The sequence below is a fragment of the Ahaetulla prasina genome, chromosome 12 (assembly GCF_028640845.1).
Source record: "Ahaetulla prasina isolate Xishuangbanna chromosome 12, ASM2864084v1, whole genome shotgun sequence".
In the NCBI taxonomy this organism is placed as follows: domain Eukaryota; kingdom Metazoa; phylum Chordata; class Lepidosauria; order Squamata; family Colubridae; genus Ahaetulla; species Ahaetulla prasina.
In genome coordinates this window covers 29,426,217-29,445,605 of record NC_080550.1, presented here as the reverse complement: position 1 = coordinate 29,445,605, position 19,389 = coordinate 29,426,217, and the positions used below count along the sequence as shown (strand labels likewise).

At 43.0% G+C, this 19,389-nt stretch overlaps 1 protein-coding gene across 4 annotated transcripts in view; it reads left to right on the top strand.

Annotated features, from left to right (window-relative positions):
- The window catches only part of DOK4 (docking protein 4), an 84,599-nt gene extending 66,479 nt beyond the window's left edge, over nt 1–18,120 (top strand). For 3 of the 4 annotated variants that reach the window (XM_058155236.1, XM_058155238.1, XM_058155237.1), the window contains 4 exons: nt 2,487–2,676; nt 6,549–6,690; nt 9,917–10,040; nt 15,587–18,120. In XM_058155236.1, coding sequence (XP_058011219.1) covers nt 2,487–2,676; nt 6,549–6,690; nt 9,917–10,040; nt 15,587–15,714 — 584 coding nt within the window. In that variant the 3' untranslated portion in view covers nt 15,715–18,120. The remainder of the gene's footprint in view (nt 1–2,486; nt 2,677–6,548; nt 6,691–9,916; nt 10,041–15,586) is intronic. The other variant, XM_058155239.1, reaches the window with a different exon arrangement.
- Nucleotides 18,121–19,389: the final 1,269 nt, after the last annotated feature.

Sequence of the window (19,389 nt, the reverse complement as noted above, 5' to 3'; positions counted from 1 at the left end):
AGCCACTTGTTCGTTGCATTTAATATTATTTGGGTTAAAGTAAAATGAATGTGAATGTGAAGTTTGCTTTTACCCACCTAAAAGTCAGTCCTCGGGTGTCAGTCCTGCCTCCCCTCCCTCCTACTACCTACTTTGGAAGGCCATTCATGGTATGCTCCAGGAAGACCCAAGGTGGTTATAATCCTAAAAGATTCATGTCTCCTGTCTTGGAAAGAGGAAGGGTGGTGGTGGTGGAAGGATGAGCTTTGGAAATGATGGAGCTGGCTGAGATGGCAAAACTGATTGCTCTGATCCAAGACAAATAAATCGCTTGCAACTTGGAGACCACTGTTAGATTTCTTACACGATAAGGAGAAAAATCAGCTTTTGATTTTGGGATTTGAGGATTAAATGTGATTTGATTGGAGAAATTTGGGGTTAGGGTTAAGGTTAGATTTTTTTTTGAAATATCTGATGATTCATATTTGACAATTATATTTATTTATTTATTTATTTATTTATCAAACTTCTATACCGCCCTTCTCCCGAAGGACTCAGGGCGGTGTACAGCCTTCATTTAAAACAATTAATATACATATTAAAATAACCATTAAAAAACTTATTCAATAAAAGGCCAAATTAAAACCGTCGATTGACCATAAAAATACCCAATAAAATTACCATTAAAAGTTTAAAATTTAAATTTAGAATTTAAAAAGTCAGGCCAGTCCTGCTTGTTATATGTTAGATTAAAATTGGGAAAAGAATATAATACGATCATTGCGGGTTTTTTTTAGTGTTGACTATTAGTTCTTTATGTTAATTTAACTATTGACTGTTCATTTAAACCAGAAAGAGGTTGTTGTCTTATTTATTTATTTATATTTATTTTATTTATTTATTTATTTTGTCACACAGTATATATGAGCATAAGCATGTAATAACTATACAATATATAAGCATATATATATAAGTATGAGTATGTAATAACTATATTAATTGGATATAACAAAAGGAAACAATAGGGAAGGAACGGTAGGCACGCTTGTGCTCTTATGCACGCCCCTTACAGATCTCTTAGAAATGGGGTGAGATCAAATTTACCTTTGTACTGAAAAAATCTGGAGGTCACATTTGTTTTTTATTTGCTCTGCATTTTTTGTCACTTTTTAATCTGTCCTGTTATTCTCCTTTTTTCCCTTTTATGTTAATTTCTATTTTAATGTTTGTTTATGTAAAAAAAAAGTAGAAAAGAAAAAGGGGGTAGGCAAACAGTAGAACCTACAAACTGCTTTTTAAAAGGCTCAGGAAAAACAGTTGCTAGAAGAATTTTGGGAATTGTGCTGGGCAGTGAAGAATGACAAAGTGTGGGTACACAGATCAAGATGTGGGCCTTAACTAAAATTTTCACTGTTGCCAAAGAACAGACAAAGTGAAAAGAATCAAAATTAAAGTACAACTAATAATGCCTTGGTAAGGCCACACTTGAAATCCTGCATCCAGTTTTGGTCGCCACAATGGAAAAAAGATGTGGAGACTCTAGAAATAGTGCAGAGAACAGCAACAAAGATGATTAAGGGACTGGAGGCTAAATCGTACAAAGAATGGTTGCAGGAATTGGGTTTGAGTAGTTGAATGAAAAGAAGGACTAAGGGTAACATGATAGCAGTCTTCCAGTATTTGGGAGGCTGCCACAAAGAAGAGAGCTACTCTCCAAAGCACCTCAAGGCAGGACAAGAAGCAATGGATGGAAACTAGATTAACAGATTAACAGAGTTGGAAGGAACCATCTAGTCCAACCCTCTGCTCAAGCAGGAGACCCTACACCATTTCTGACAAATGGCAGCCCAATCTTTTCTTGAAAGCCTCAAGTGATGAACCAAGGAGAGAAGCAAGCTAGAAATAAGGAGGAATTTTGCGATGGTGACAGTCTGACTGTGAATTAATCAGTGGAATGGCTTGCTTCTAGAAATTGTGAGTGCTCCATTAGTGATTTTAGATTGGACAACCATTTGTCTGAAATGGTACAGAGTTTCCTGCCTGAGCGGGGGGTGGGGGTGGATTAGAAGACTTCCAAGGTCTCTTCCAACTCTCTGTTCTGTTCTGTTCTGTTCTGTTCTATTTCTATTTCTATCCTATCCTATCCTATCCTACTCTTAATCCTAATCCTAATCCTACCCCATTCCATCCTTTTCCTTTTCCTTTTCCTTTTCCTATCCTATCCTATCCTATCCTATCCTATCCTATCCTATCCTACTCTTAATCCTAATCCTAATCCTAATCCTAATCCTATCCCATTCCATCATTTTCCTTTTCCTTATCCTTATCCTTATCCTTATCCTTATCCTATCCTATCCTATCCTATCCTATCCTATCCTATCCTATCCATTTTGGCCCCCCAACTTGGAGTGGAAATGAAAGGAGGGAGGATTTCACTGTTGCCTAAATCAAGTGTTGGGTGGAAGACAGATTAAGGTCTTGAGCCATTTTTGCATCTCCTTCTGCAGACCGGTTCAATGTCTTCCTCCTGCCCTGCCCCAACCTGGACATCTATGGTGAATGCAAATTGCAGATCACTCATGAAAACATTTACCTCTGGGATATGCACAATCCCCGGATCAAGCTCGTTTCCTGGCCTTTGTGTTCCCTGCGCCGCTACGGAAGAGATGCCACACGGTTCACCTTTGAAGCTGGCCGGTATGTCTGCAGCTGGATCTTCTGGGGGGGGGGTTTGGCACTTGTGTGGCACATCTTCCTTTGGCCCAGAAAGCAGGTCATCTTGAAGGTGCTGGCATGCAGGGTGAAGTAAAGTACTTGCAGGGTGTATGAAAGTATGGATTTCCAAGTTTCCAAGTATGGATGTGACACAGAAGATCTGTAGGTGAGTTTGAAGCAGTCCCTCTTGTGAACTCAAGTCTATTTTACAAGGCTATAAAGGAGCTGTGGAAAATGTCATGCCTAGAGCGGGACTAGAACTCACAGCCTCCTGATGGTTCGCCCAAAGTCATCCAGCCAGCTTTCATGGCTAAGGCAGGACTAGACTAGAACTTGCTGTCTCCTGGTTATTGGCCCCAAATAACCCAGACAGCTAAGGTGGGGCTAGAACTTACTGTCTCCTGGTGATTGGCGCAAAGTCACCTAGGCAGCTTTCATGTCTAAGGCAGGACTAGAACCCACTGTCACCTGATGATTGGCGCAAAGTCACCCAGAAAGCTTTCATGGCTAAGGCAGGACTAGAAATCAGTGTCTGGTGGTGATTTGCCCAAGGCCAACCAGCTGCCTTCCATGGCTGAGGTGGACTTTAGCTCACAACCTCTTGCCTTCTAACCTGGTGCCTTAACCATTAGGCCAAATTCTTCACAATGTAATGTAAAGCACATTTTATTTTTTGCCCTCTCCATTCTCCCTTGCTTCCTACCGATATTCATGGACTGGGGGCAGGATGTAACCCTGGGTACAGCAGAAACCATGGCTAGGACAGGTTGGTTGTGCTTACAGGCAACCTGCGCTTAAGCAGAAAGTTAGATATGAAAACTTCCTGGCGCTTCTCGCTACTCAAAGTAGAGAACTGTTTGCTGTGATGTACAGACAGTCCCCGGCTTACATTGGAGCCCAAAATTTCTGTTGCTAAGTGAAACATTTGTTAAATGAGCTTTGCCCCATTTTATGACTTTTCAATTGTCAAGTGAATTACTGCAATTGATAAATTAGTCAAACCGTTGGCTTCCCCATGGACTTTTGTTTGTCAGAAGGTCTCAAAAGGAGATCATGTCTCCTTTGCAGCTGTCATAAACATGAGTCAACCACCCAGTCTAAATTTTGACCATGGGGATACTATAACGGTCATCAGTGTGAAAAACTGCCTGTAAGTCACCTTTTTTTCAGTGCCGTTGTAACGTTGAACAGTCACTAAACGAAATTTTGTAATACTTGGTGTATTTTAAGCCTTTCAGTCTCATCCATGTGAAGCCCGTTTCCAGAACCTTTTGGCTTTCTCCTTTTATAGGCCACTCTCATTAATTTTTTTTGCAAGTTGCTTTCAATCAGTATTTCTCAACCTTGGCAACTTTTAAGGTGTGTGGATTTCAACTCCTGGGATTCTGGAAGTTGACATCTGGGAGTTGAGGTCCACACATCTTAAAGTTGCCAAGGTTGAGGAACCCCAGTTTAGACTTCCCCTGTCTGCACCTATGAGTGAGTCCTCCAACTAATTACCATCTACAAGAAATAGGATCTTTCTCTTTTATTCCAGACCTTCCCTGACTCACTTAGCCTGCCTTTTTATGCCATGATTAGAGGGTTTTTCCAGCACCACCACCACACCTGCTCTGAGGCAGCGGGACTCTGTTCTAACGATAAAGCTCTTTTGCTGGCAGAGAAAGCAAAGGAATAACGCCCCCCCCCCCAATCATCACCACCCTGCCAGAGATAAAATCCTCCAAGAAAAGACAGGCTCCATTTCTCTCCCCTCCTTTGCTCTTGTGGGAGGGTTTCAGATCTTGAAAGGACAAATCTGGGATCTGTGGAAAAGCTTAACCCTGTGCAATGAAGAATCTGTTCCCACCTTCTCAGTTAGACCATGCATATTAACTCTATTTCACTCTCTGTACCGCTGTTATTGCTGGATATATCTGTCCCACGCCGCAGTTTGCAAATCTTTTTCTACAGTAGTGGCCAAAATTGTGGAAATCCTTTGGAAAAAGTGCATTTTTGAGGTTTGATGCCTAATAACACCATTTTTTTTTTTTGAGTTTCAAGATAATCCTATTCCATTGCTGAAATGGCCTGGGAATAGCCCAGACCTTCAACCAATTGAAAATCTATGGAGCCAACTAAAGAAACTTGTTAGTCAGAAGCAATTCAGCAATAAAACCCAGTTAATAGAAGCAATCATTCAATCTTGGTTTCACACAATAACAGCTGCAGAACTAAAAGACTTGGATCACTCCATAGGAAGACGTTGTAAGGCCATAATTCATGCTAAAGGTTACCCAACAAAGTATTAACTGACATGGTGATAATTTTTGTCTATCTTGTTTTTTCTATGTGTTTCACTTTTCTTCTTTATACTGTAACTGTTATTATTCTAATGGCAAATCCTTCATAAAAGTTATTGCATTACATTCTTGATTAAATTATCTTTCCATAAAAAATAATAAATAAATAAATAAATAAATAATCTTTCCATTGATATATAATTTTATGGTACTACTCCAAAACAAAAGTGGTGTTATTAGCTAGTTTTAGAAAATATACCTTTCCCAAAAGGTTTCCACAATTTTGGCCACTACTGTAACTTTATTTGTAATCTGCTTTTAATTCTATCTAGAATAGAATAGAATTGAATTGAATTCTTTTTATTGGCCAAGTGTGATTGGACACACAAGGAATTTGTCTTGGTGCATATGCTTTTATTTTTTCTTTTATTATTTTATTATATTATTTTATTAATTGATGATTAATAAAGCATTGGCACAATCGTGGGGATCAACTTTAGGTAGTTTTAAAACTACATGGCAGGCTTGGGGGGCAGGGATGTGAAGGGCAGGTGGGCTAAGTCTACTAAGGTGCCCTGGTCTCCTGGCCTCTCTGCAACTAGATCAAGGGTCTCCAACCTTGGCAACTTTAAGCCTGGCAGACTTCAACTCTCAGAATTCCCCAGCCAGCAAAGCTTTGCTGGCTGGGGAATTCTGGGAGTTGAAGTCCACCAGGCTTAAATTTGCCACGGTTGGAGATCCCTGAACTAGAACACACCCTCAACGATTGTGAATGCTGGTTTTCCAGTTGAAGTTCAAGGCTTGCGGAGAAAATTAACACTCATACCAACTGGAGCAGGCAATGAATACATGGTGGAGTTGGACTGGACCCAACTGGCAAATCAAATCAAATCAAACTAAATAACTAAAATAAAGTAATAAAAAAGATGATATAATATTCAACAATTGATGGTGGATTGTCAGTGGGCAGTCAAAGTCTGCCTAGTTTTGCAGAAAGTATAACAAAACTTGGCTACCTTCAGCGACTACATCAGACATCCGATAACAGCAGTTGATAACATTAAGAAGTTTGGTGTTTCCCAGATATTTTATCAGGGGAGGTGTTATGAGAGGGGAGCAGTTTTACTTAGTGACTGCTTCACTCCATGACCAAGCTGCAGATCCTAATTGTGGTCATTAAACAAGGACTACTTGTATATTGTGGGTGCAAATAGTAGAGGCAAGATTTTGTCTATAGGTGTGAAACCTTCAATAACATGTCCCAAAGTTGCTTTTTTTCAGGAGCCAACTGGACTTTCTGGTTTTTTTCTTTTCTTCAAAGAAAAAAAACAAGTCCAGTTGGCTCCTGAAAAAAGCACTTTTGGGACAACCATGATGTGGATGACCAAGAATCTCTGCAGACTTCAAGAACTTGGCTTGGAAGATTCACCAGGTGCCATTGTCAGCTTTGGGGCTGACAAAAAGAGAGGCGCATATGAGCTGCACATGAGTCCCTGTATCCAAGAGGGGGGAAAAACAGGGCCCTTGTGCAGCAATCTCCGTCTTGATCTCTGGATATTTCTTGTTGCTTAGCAGGATGTGTGATGCAGGGGAAGGGCTGTACACCTTCCAGACCCAGGAGGGCGAGGAGATCTATCAGAGGGTGCACAGCGCCACCTTAGCCATTGCCGAGCAGCACAAGCGAGTCCTGATGGAGATGGAGAAGAACGTGAGAGTAAGTGTCCATTCCTGCTGGTGGAGGGGAAGGCAGACATTTTTTGGCTTCTAGGCCAACTGCTAAGGCATCTTCCAGACCAGGGGTCTCCAACCTTGGCTATTTTAAGCCTGGCGGACTTAAACTCCCAGAATTCCCCAGCCAGCTTTGTTTTGCTGGCTGGGGAATTCTGGGAGTTGAAGTCCGCCAGGCTTAAAATGGCCAAGGTTGGAGATCCCTGTTCCAAATGTCTTGGGATCAGTTAATGATGTTAGACCAGTTTCTCGAGTTTCTCAAACTTGGAAACTTTAAACTATGTGGACTTCAGCTCCTTAGCAGCTTTAAACTATGTGGGATTCAACTCCCAATTTATTATTTATTTATTTATTTATTCAAATTTATATACCGCCCTATCTCCCGAAGGACTCAGGGCGGTGTACAGGCATTTAAAAAACATATAAATACAATATAAAACAATTAAAAAACTGATTCTAAGAAGCCCGTAAATTTAGAATTAAAATATCAAGTAAAACCCAATTTAAAACCAATAATTTAAAATCTAGCTCAGCCCTGCACAATTAAATAAATACGTTTTAAGCCAGCGGAAGGTCCGAGGTCCGAGCTGCCGAAGTCCGGGGGGTAGTTCATTCCAGAGGGTGGGGGCCCCCACAGAGAAGGCCCTTCCCCTGGGTGTCGCCAGACGACATTGCCGCGCCGACGGCACCCTGAGGAGACCCTCTCTGTGAGGGTCGGTGAGAGATATTCGGTAGCAGTAGGCGGTCCCGTAAGTAACCCGGCCCAATGCCATGGAGCGCTTTAAAGGTGGTCACCAAAACCTTGAAGCGCACCCGGAAAGCCACAGGTAGCCAGTGCAGCCTGCGCAGGATGGGTGTTATACGGGAGCCACGGGGGGCTCCATCTATCACCCGCGCAGCCGCATTCTGGACTAACTGCAGCCTCCGGATGCCCTTCAAGGGGAGCCCCATGTAGAGAGCATTGCAGTAATCCAGACGAGACGTCACGAGTATATTCCCCAGCCAACAATTCTGGGAGGTGAATTCTGGGAGGTGAATTCCACCAGCTTAAGAAACACTGAGTTTCTTCTGGTCCCTGCTGGTTTTGGGAAGCTGGCAAGTGGTAGTAGAAGGTTGTTCTTTACAGATGGGAAGTCACCATCTGGAAATCATCCATCTCTTGCAAAATCAAACTGTATAAATCCAGCCTATAGCTCACAACAGAAGTAGAAAAGGGGGAGGGAGGATCTGAGCTGGAAGGAAGTTGATTCTTGAGACCTCACATAAAAAGGGATTTAAAGGCCAGCGTTCTGACAGACGAACACAATTCAAAGCACACTGACGATGTCTCCTCAAATGGTGACGAAACATTTGCAACCAAATTGCCAAGCTCAAACCAGGAGCCCAACTACAACCCGAGCTACTACTAATTCAAACATATTTCAGCCTCTTTAAAGCATCAGAGAGGTGCTGAGTGTCATTTGTCTAACTCCATGTTTCGTAACCTTAGAAACTTTAAACTGGTGGACTTCAACTTCCAGAACTCCTCAGCCAGCCTGCCATGCTTAGAGTTGAAGTCCACACATCTCAAAGTTGCCAAGGTTGAGAAATTTGATCTAACATCATTAACATCATTGATATAACTGTCTTAATTCACCTGTCATGCCTAACGTCAGCCATGAGATGGTCATATGGAACGGAGCAAATTAAGTTACTTTAGATTGACTTTGTTTATGGTTTTTTTTGTCAAGTGGTTTTGGGCCCTCTGTGTGGACTCCAAGGAGTGAGATGATGATTATGATGTCACAAGATTGGCCAAAGGACATGTTGGGCCTTGAATGTTAGGGGGAGTTAAAGGGGGAGGTGAGTGCCTCAGCTCCAGCCCAGAGCAAAAAAATTAAAACTGAACTATTTTGGATCGGTACACAGCCCTTGAGCCTAGATTAAGGCACTATAAAAAACAAACCCTTCCATTATTGGAAACCCTGTCTTTTATCAGGATTGTCCACATTAGAGGACCTTTTATCTCTTTATATCCAGACTGTTTAGCGTAACATTCCTGACACCCACTTGAACAAGTTTCCAAAACACAGATTGTAGCAAGCAAGAAGAATAAGGATTTCATAAATGTAGATTGTTCTGGCTCTTATAGTTTGGGTGGATCACCAACCTACTGTCCACTAACCTGGTCTGATCTTCCCTTGTCTCTCACACCTTGGGGGGTTGATCCAAAGTGAGATAGTATCACACTTGCTTTCTTTTTTATACCACCAATGCTTTCCCAGGGGAAGATGAAAACTAAAAATCATGCAATGAATGAGACGTTTCATGAGATAAATAGTTGGCAGGGGAATTATGGGAGTTGAAGTCCTCCCATCTCAAAGGTGCCAAATTTGAAAAACGCTGCTATAGAGCATGTAGGATAGCAAAGCCTTTTGCCTGCTGGATATGGTTGGGAGGAGTGGGATGAAGGAAACATAGCAGTTTTGACCACTTTTTCATGAAATTAATTCAGTTTTCTAAAGAAAAATCTTCTACAACTTGCCAGCTTCCCAAAGTCAACAGGGACCAAAGGAACTCAGTGTTTCTTAACCGTAGCTGGTGGACTCCAACTTCCAGAATTCTCCAGCCAGCATGCTGGCTAGGGATTTCTGGGAGTTGAAGTCCACATAGTTTAAAGTTTCCAAGTTTGAGAAGCTTGAGAAACTGGTCTAACATCATTAAGGTTGACTCAGCCTTCCATCCTTCCAAGGTCAGTAAAATGAGGACCTAGATTGTTGTGGGCAAGAGGCTAGCTCTATCAACCACTTAGAGAGGGCTGTAAAGCACTGTGAAATGGTATATAAGTCCAAGTGTTATTGCTATTGCTATTAATAAAGTGGCCCCTTTATGGCAGACCAACAGAGATAAATAAGACTCCTTCAAGAGAACTCTGAAGTATTTTAACACTGATTCTCTGCCCCATTGTACACAGCCCTTTTGTTGAGTGCTACCATCTGCAGATTCATTCATTCATTCATTCATTCATTCATTCATTCATTCATTCATTCATTTGTTTGTTCGTTTATTTGTTCGTTTATTCATTCAATTTCTATGGCTGCCCATCTCAGTCAGTGACTCAGGGCAGCTTACAGCTCAGAAAATATATGCCAGAAATAATAATAAAACCAGTGAAAAACCTTAAAACAGTTCAGATTTTGGAAGCTCACCTCCTGCTCTTTCTACTTTTCCAGTTGTTGAACAAGGGGACAGAGCATTATTCCTATCCCTGCACACCTACCACCATGTTGCCACGCAGTGCTTACTGGCATCATATCACCGGCTCACAGAACATCGCTGAGTCTTCCAGCTACGGGGGTGAGTGCGCATCTCATTCCATTTAACAGGGGTAGTTTTGAGATCATGTGACGTGATAATACCACTTTATACTGCACTGGTGAGGCTACCCTTGGAATATTGCATCCAATTCTGGTCACTGTGATACAAAAGAGATGTTGAGGGTCTTCAGATAGAGTGCAGAGAAGATCAACAAACATGATTAGGGTCCTAAAGGCTAAAACATATGAAGAGCCATTGCAGGAATTAGGTATGTCTAGTCTAGTGAAAAGAAGGACTAGGCTGACATGATAGCAGTATTCCAGTATTTGAGGGGCTGCCACAAAGAAGAGGGGGTCAGTTTATTTTCCGAAGCCCCTGAAGGCAGGACAAGAAGCAATGGGTGGAAACTGAACAAAGAGACAAGCAACCTAGAACTAAAGAGAAATTTCCTGTCAGTTAGAACAATTAATCTGTGGAACAACTTGCCTCCAGAAGAAGAGACTGGACAGCCATTTGTCTGAAAAGATATAGGGTCTCCTGCTTGTATAGAGTGCTGGATTAGAAGATCTCCAAGGCCCCTTCCAACTCTGGTGTTCTGTTCTTTGACTGCTCATGCATCCTTCTTGAACATGAAAAGCTTTTTCTGGATTGTACACTACTAAATATAAGCAACCTGACAGGACAGCTCTAATTTAATGCCACATTAAAGTGATATTCTGAAGTCAATCATTCTGCGTGCTGTGTTCCATTCGCATAATAATGTACAGGGGCTCAATCCAAAGAGAGTTAGGCACTTTGAAACTCTATTGATTTCCAGAGAGCATCTTTCCCTTTTGTCTCTGGAGCTAAAAAAGCAAAGCTCCATTTTGTCTGGATCCTGTCCAGTGAATTCATTTATTTGAAAAGCTCCTTCATTCAGAATTGTTCTCTATCTTGGTGATCGATTCCTCTGTTGTAAGAATTTGTGATGTTCTCTCTGATGGCTTCTATAAAGCTCCCAAGGGGAATAGATATTTATAATATTCAAATGTAACAGCAAAGAATCCAAGGCTGCCGATGTATGATAATAGTTCATAGTGGTCATAATAAGGTAGTTATAAAAGGATTCACAATAGCAGTAGGAACAATCAGTTTTACGTATAATTTAAATTATGAAATTAGATTGTTCAATTACATTAAATTAGAACAAGGGGGCATAAGCTGCCTTGAGTCGCCATGTGCGAGGAGGCGGCAATATAAATTTTCCAAACTAAATAAATAAACTTAAGGAGAGAAGTTCAAAAGGAATGATTACTTGACAGAAAGAGTAGCTCAGAACCAACTTCCAGTGGAGGCAGTGGGTCCGTCCTCAATAACTGAGTTTACATGTCCCGTCCTCTGACAAAAATCAAAAGTAAAATAAAATAAAAATTAATTGGATATAAAAATTAATAATTTTTATTATAAATAAATTAAGTAATTAAAAAGAAAACAAATAGCAAATTCAAAGAGCAGTCTGAATGGACCACTAGGGTTTTTTTCCCCTGCTGTCAGTTTTCTATGTTTCTAAACCGTGAAGCTTCCTTGAGTTTGAGCTTCATGGTGACTTCATGGACATCCAGATGTTCTTCTTGACTTACAGTACAAGACTGAGGACGAGTCTCCAGTCTCACTTCCACTTCTGAGATGAATTGGTGGTGTCCCATCTTCCTCTTGAGTAGGAATACCAATCCTACCTAGCTTTCCAATCCAGGCAAAGCTGACCAGGTGCTTTCACCTGCTGAGTCCTAATATGAATGCATAATACATTTCTGCTTAAAAGAGTTCTGAAAGGTAGGATATATTCTTATGCATATTTCGATCTGGGAGATAAAAGTTCGCCTAGAAACTTTCAAGAATTTCATGGTGCTTCATTAACCTCACTACCCTAGTTAAACCTGCCTTTTAACCTTTAAACCTGGATCTAGTCAAACCTGTCCATTAATCTTTGAACCGGAACCGGTCACCGCAAATATGTCAGAACAGTCAAAACAGGAGGAAGATCTGGAGAACTTGTCACTTTCTGTTTGTTGACCCTTGTTTGCTGCCAGGATTGAAAGGTGATCTTCCAAGGACTTCGTAAAGCAAAGCTGCAGTTTCTACATCTGACAAGGAAACCAGTACAGTATAGTCCAGCACCAGGTGGCCAGAATCGGAGGGAGGAACCAAAATGTTCACTAGCATTGCCTTAAACAGTGGTCTGATGCAAACCAAAGGCTTAGGTGCTCTATCCAGAATGGTTCCATCCAGGATAAGCTCCAATTCTGAAACAGAGGTGGAAAATCCATTTTCTGTTAAGAACTGGGATAACCTCTTAGAGATTTCATGGCAGGGGTGAGGTTGAAGCAACAGGCCACATGGCAGAAACAGATAGCTCTTAACAAGACCTGAATAGCTTCCTTGCAAGGTGCATTTGAGATTCTCTTGAAGAGGAGAGGTAGCCCTGTGTTTGTTAACTCTGAAAAAAAGTTAACAAAAGAGGGAAAATGTAAGGACACTTTTGAGTTGAGCTTCCAGTCTTGTTGACGTGGTCCTTCTCCGTATTATTTTCCTGACAGCTGCACATGGTTAGTTATCTTCTTGCTGGATGTTTTTTCTACTTCTCCGCCAGCTGTGGGGTTATTTGGCATTCTAACTGGGCCCAATCCTGCTTCATTTCAGAGCTCAAATAAAGTCAATCAAATGCTAGAACCGCTAATGTGGCAGTTCAGAAGAACTGCTTTTAAGCCAGATGTCATGAACAGATGAAGTTCTTTCAGGTTCTTCCTTGGAATCTATCTTTTCTCTATTCTGTTCCATTCTATTCCATTCCATGCCATGCCACTCCACTCCACTCTATTTTATGCTATGCTATGCTATTCTGTTTTGTTTTGTTCTTTCTGCATCTCAGCTCTCTGCTTTTGCATCTTTGGGTCTTTGGGCCTTTATGTTCCTGGAGGCTCAGTGAGTTCTCTGCTCACCCCCACATTCTTCAAGAATTATTTGAGTCCCTTTCCCTTGTTGCAAATGAACTGATGGTCCCTGGAGTTCTTGATTCCTCTGCAGAGGACAGTTTATCCCTAGGACTCAATTTCCTCTCTTCCAATATTGGCAGAGTGGGATAAATCTGCTTGCAAGAGACCCACCTGTGACCCGCCTTGCCTTCAAGAACAGAAGCTATTGCTGAAATCTGTTCAATGATTTGTCTATTCCAGCATTCACTTTTCAAAAACAGATAAGCAGGTGAATTCTGGGAAGCTTCTAAACAACATCTGGAGAGAAAAGTTTCCCAAACCTGATTGTAAGCAGTAGACCATTTTGGATTTGGATCAAATGTGTCTGCAGGATATAATAATAAAAAATACCTCAAGATGGTGGCCACATTGGTGCAATCAAAATTCCACCATTTTTAATGTGTGCCACACGTGCAACTCACACACCCAAAGGGCAATATGTCTTGACTTTGCTAGTTTCTTATAGGCTCATGTTGATTACCTCATCATGGCCGCCATTTGTTATAACCTCACGTTGGACACCCCTGAGTTGGAGGTTCCATTTAGTTCTCGTTGCTATCAGCCACCGATAGATAACTTTGGGTGCAGACTTTTTTTTTCTTTCAGAAAGAGGTACAGGTAATCTTCAATTTATGGCCACAATTGGGATCAGAATTTCTGTTGCTAACCAAGGCAGTTGCTAAGTGAATCGTGCCCAAATTTTATAACTTTTTTGCCACAGTGAAGTGAATTATGCTGTCATTAAGTGAATCTGGCTTTCCTCATTCACTTTCTTGGAAGCCTGTCTCAAAGGTCACAAATGGCAATCATATGATCCTGGCATGCTGCAATTGTCATAAATACAGAGAGCACAGAATCATGGGGTTGGAAGGGACCTCAAAGATCTTTTAGTCCAGCTCCTTGCCCAAAATCAAAGTTCTTATTTCATCCCAGATAAATGGCTGTCCAGTCTCTTTTTGAAGACCTCCAGTGGTGAAGTACCCAGAACTTCTGAAGGCAATCCGTTCCACTGGTTTATTGTTTTCACTGCTAAGAAATTTCTCCTTCGTTGCAGGAAAGACCTCTTTTTAAGAACATGTCAGTTGCCAAGTGCTCAAATTCTCATCACTTGGGGATTCTGTAATAGTCATAAGTGTGAGAACTGGTCATGAGTCATTTGTTCAGTCCTGTTGTAACTCTGAATGGTCATTAAATAAAGGGTTGTAAGTCAAGAACTGTATAGCCTGGAAGCAACTTCTTCCTAGTTACCAACAAGAAAATCAAAGGACCATCTAAAAGAAGGAATTAATGGATGGAAAGTGAACAAGGAGAGAGTCAATCTGGAAATAAGGAGAAATTTTCTGACAGTGAGAACAATCAACCAGTGGAACGGATTGCCTTCAGAAGTTCTGGGTACTCCATCACTGGAAACTTTCAAGAAGAGATTGGACTGCCATCTGTCAGAAATGGTGTAGGATTTCCTGCTTGGGCAGGGAGATTAGACTAGATGACCTACAAGATCCCTTCCAACTCTGTTAATCTATTAAAAATCTGACTTCCCAATAGAAGATGCTCTGATGGATTCAGAAGAACAATCCATCTCACATATGCTACGGTGTATATAATGTCCTTTAAGATGCACAGAGGCAGACTTCACGCTGGCAAGAGGAAATGATATGGCCCAATCCCAGGCAAATGCCCTCTACAGTCCCTGGTTTATGACCACAATTGAGACCAACATTTCTGCTATTAAGTGAGACATTTGTTAAGTGAGTTTTGCCCCATTTTACGAGCTTTCTGGCCTCAGTTGTTAAGTGAATCGCTGCAGCGGATAAGTTAGTCACCCGGTTGTTAAGCGAATCTGGCTTCTCCATTGACTTTGCTTGTCAGAAGGATCTCACATGACTTTGGGACACAGCAAAGGTCATAAATATGAACCAGTTGCCCAGCATCTGAATTTTGATCACATGATCAGGGGGATGCTGCAAAGGTTGTAAGTGCTGTTGTAATTTTGAACAGTCACTAAATGAACTGTTGTAAACCAAGGACTACCTGTACTTTTAATCCTATTTATTCTGTATCCTTTTTACACATGCTATATTTTTATGGCCTATTTTATACCTACTTTATTTGTTCAGTGTTGAATGTTAAAGGTAAAGGTAAAGGTTCCCCTCGCACATATGTACTAGTCGTTCCCGACTCTAGGGGGTGGTGTTCATCTCCGTTTCTAAGCCGAAGAGCCAGCGCTGTCCAAAGACGTCTCCGTGGTCATGTGGCTGGCATGACTCAATGCTAAAGGCGCATGGAACGCTGTTCCCTTCCCACCAAAGGAGGTCCTTATTTTTCTACTTGCATTTTTTACGGGCTTTCGAACTGCTAGGTTGGCAGAAGCTGGGACAAGTAATGGGAGCTCACCCTGTTATGCGGCACTAGGGATTCGAACCGCTGAACTGCCGACCTTTCAGTCAACAAGCTCAATGTCTGAGCCACCGCGTCCCCCTTGAATGTTGAAAGTTACAGGTCTATAATTTGTAGGTGCCTTTGATACGAAAGAACTCGGGTCTTGAACCAGACAAAATCTCTTTCTGCCCACAGGTGACAGCTACTCTGGTCCCCAGGCCAGCTCAGAGACTGACCTCTTGAACCGCCTAATCTTACTGAAGCCAAACTCTTCCAAGAGTGGGAAAAGTGACGGCAAAGACCCCACCTCGGCTACCCAGTGAGGCCGCTCAAGACCAAGTGAGGAAAACTGTTGGGGTGCCCACTCAGGCCAAGGGACCGAAGATGTTTTTTTTTACTTGCTCCTGCCCTTCCACGAAAGGCCCAGGGACGACATTTTGTGCAGGGGAACAGTGCAAGCTTTGCCCCGGGGTGGCTCCAACACGAACGTTCTAGATCCAGGAGCTGTGGACCGTCTGGTCAACGAACCCGGCCTGGCCCAGGATGTCAGCAGGCATCCAGATCTTCTGAAAAGGACGAGCTATATATTATTACAACTATTTTCAATATATCGTATTGTTTATGCATATCCTATATATCCAGAGAGGGGGGGTCTCCCCCGAATGCACATCTTTTGGCCATCAAGGCCAGAAGTTTAGACGGTCGGAGGGAGGATTCGGCCCCGAGGGGGGAGGGCCTCTTCCTTTCTCACATAGGGGAACAGCACCTTGGACCTGGGCCAGGTTGAAGTCTTCCCACGTCATTTGGGAGCCGAAGGATGGACCTGTGAGGGGTTGTGGGGCTGGAAGAGGGGCTGCTGGCCCAGGCTTTCAGAAACAGCCTCATTGCTCTGCCGATCCATGCTGCAGACCTCAACCAGGTCTTTGGGAGGCCCCAAATAAACCTGTCTTCGGCACAGCAACCCTGCAGGGGAAAGCAGAGCAACAAAAGATATCCTTGGGGACCTCTGCCTGCCCTCCTCAGAAATGCAGCTTGCTCAGCAACGCTTCCTCACAGACCCTTCGGCCCTCCCTGGAGATTCCAGCTTCCCCTCCCCTCAGCAACGGTAGCACAAATTTCCTTCTGGCTGTGCTCTCTCCACGGGGCTGCCAGCTCAGGACAAGAGGGATGGGTGGGGAGCTTGAGGCCTTGGTTCTGTCGCTGTGCCCAAAAGCTGCTTTCCTTGGGGCTATTTGGGGCCAATCGTGAGCTGCAAGGGGTGTCCCTCCTCAAACACGGGTGCTCTATTGGAGGTCAGTTCTTCACCCGGCACAGACCCCTGCTGTTCCTGAAGGGAGGAGATATTGACTGGGTTTTGCCGCAAGTCTCCTTAGATTTGGGCTTAGCGTGTGGTGTGAACCCAGCCACCGTGGTTTCTTTGCCAAGCCTTTGCTATACCTTTGCAGGGTTTATAGCTTAGCAGGTACACTCAGTCCCATGTGGCTTACTCAACCAACTGTGGTTCATGCCAACCATTGCCTCAGCACAATGTAGAAGCGATAATTGCAAAAGGGGAAGCAGCTGGGGGTGGCCTCCTTGAGGCAGGGGGTTGTTGGAAGATTTCTTGTTACATTCCAGTTGGAAAGTTTTGCCTCTCCTCAAGTCTATCTCCTACCTCTACCCCCCACCCAACAAACCACCTCCAAGGCCACTCCCTCCTTTCTCTGTCCTCAAGGCAAGCTGTGGGTCCCACCGGTCAGTCCCAGCCTTCTTTTGATTGGCAGGAGACAAATCAATTGCTTGTTTCCAGAAGGCCCCTTAATTTCAATTCCCGGCTTCTTCTTCTCTTCTTGGACAGTCGAAAAGGTTGTCCACTTTTAGCCTGGCCCCTTGACCATGGCTTGGCCTTCAGGCAGAAGCACAGTGGAGGACGTGTCTTTCAAGTGCTTTGAAGGACTCTGTTGAAGGAACCTCTCGACTTTCCTTCTTGAAAAGGCTCTCCTGAGAACACAGTCCCACCTTCTCCCTCCTTTCCCGGTATAGTTAGTCAAGGCAGTCTTCTCCAAGCTGGTGCCCTCCGGATGTACCGCTCCAAATCCCATAATCGTTAGCCCGTACTGCCAAGGGGATGATGTGAACTGACACCCCGGTAGATTTGGGGGCCACCAGCTTGGGAAGGGCCATCTTGGTAAAATGCTTCCACGGAGCACCTGGATTTCCTATGCTGAACTTTTTTTAAACAGAAGCAATTGGTTTTCTAGTTTTACTATTTATTGAATAACTTTTAGAAGGGCTATCTTTTTATAGTCGTACAATTGGTAGTGTTGTTTTTTGTGTTCTTTACTTTGTTCCTTTCTTTTTTCCTCTCTCAATAATGCTGGAGATATTTGCCCTCTCTTGTGCTCTGTATGTGTAAATAACCATGTTTTGGATCCTGTGTGTAAGTGAGAGAAGGGAGACGTTTCCAAGCCAGGAGAGAGAAAACAATGGAAATGAATGGAAGGGACCAGCCGATGTTAAGCTCAGCTCCAAGTCCAGTTGAAATCTATATTAATGCCGATGTATGGGGAGGGGAGGGAAAAGAGACCACGGACTGCGGGATTCAAGAGCTGCAGTGAAAGCACCCAAATGTTTTGTAACTGATGATTTTTTTTCCCAGAATTCCTTTGCTCTTCTCTTCCCAAGGCCATCTGCAAAAACAGAAACACAATTCTGAGCCTGAGATTAAATTAGCCACAGCCTCACCACTGCTTCAGGAGTTGCCTCTTACAATTTCTTTCGTGAAGCGGGGCGGGAAGGGCAGAGGAGATCTCGAAACACAGCAAAATTGTGAATGCAAATTTGGGGCCTGGAGGTGGGCAGGGATTGTCTTTGCAATGCTTCTGGTTTCAAATGCTTTCTGGTCTGAGTGAAAATGGATAAGGCTGAAGTCGTTTCTCAACCTCAGCAAATTTTAAGGGGTATGGACTTGCAACTCCAGAATTCCTCACCCAGCATGGGTTTGACTAGAGTTATCTACACATCTGAAAGCTACTAAGATTGAAAAATGCCGTACTGGACTAGCAAGGGGTGAAACAAACGGCCATTCAGATGTTGCCAAGGTACCAATCACAGCATCCCTCCTGTCAGGTCTCAGGAACGACACATGGAATTACTTAAAAGTATCTTTCTTTATTGTTCCTCACCTATAGAGAGAATCTTGCCAGAGTACGGCAACTATTTGCAGAACTACAGATCTACTCTGGGAAAAGCTAGGGAGGAGCTATTTAAACCCTCTTCCTCCTAAGCAAACTCTCTAACTTTCACTGCCTAGTTGTCCTCTAGAAAGTGCCCCTCCCTCCTGGGAATCCAGACTACATTCCACCACAGTGCTCCACTGTCCATTCCATCAAGGCTATGGATTCTCGTCTCTTGGCTTTCCTCCATTGAAGAGGGGTGGCCACAGACCTCTTTCCACCAGAGAGAACCTCTGATGTTGGGGATGATCACCCTCCAGCACCTATTTTATGCCCTGCCAGTGAGAAGGGCAAGGCACCTAATCCAGATTAGCAATCTGTTAGTACTGAAAGAGAGTCGTTTCCACAGTCAGGTAGTGCTAAGTGTGCAATTACAGCATCAAGTTGGCATAAAGGGTAAAACAGGTAGATGCTTAAGAGAAAAACGGAGGTAGACAAAGTTGAGCTACGGTTATTTGAGGCACAGGTGGGCTTTGCCAAAACAATGTTTTGATTGCTTTTGGTGTTGGTTATTTTTTAATGGAACTGCTCAATAAACAGTTGACCCAAATAGTAAGCTGTTGAGATGCTGGAAAGAGTGCAGAGAACAATAAAGATGATTAGGGGGCTAGAAGCTAAAACATCTTAAGAGTGGTTTCAGGAATTGGGTTTGTCTAGCTTAGTGAAAAGGACTAGGGGAGACATGATAGCAGGGTTCCAGTATTTGAGAGGCTGCCACACAGAAGAGGGGGTCAACTTATATTCCAAAGAACCTGAAGGCAGGACAAGAACCAATGGATGGGA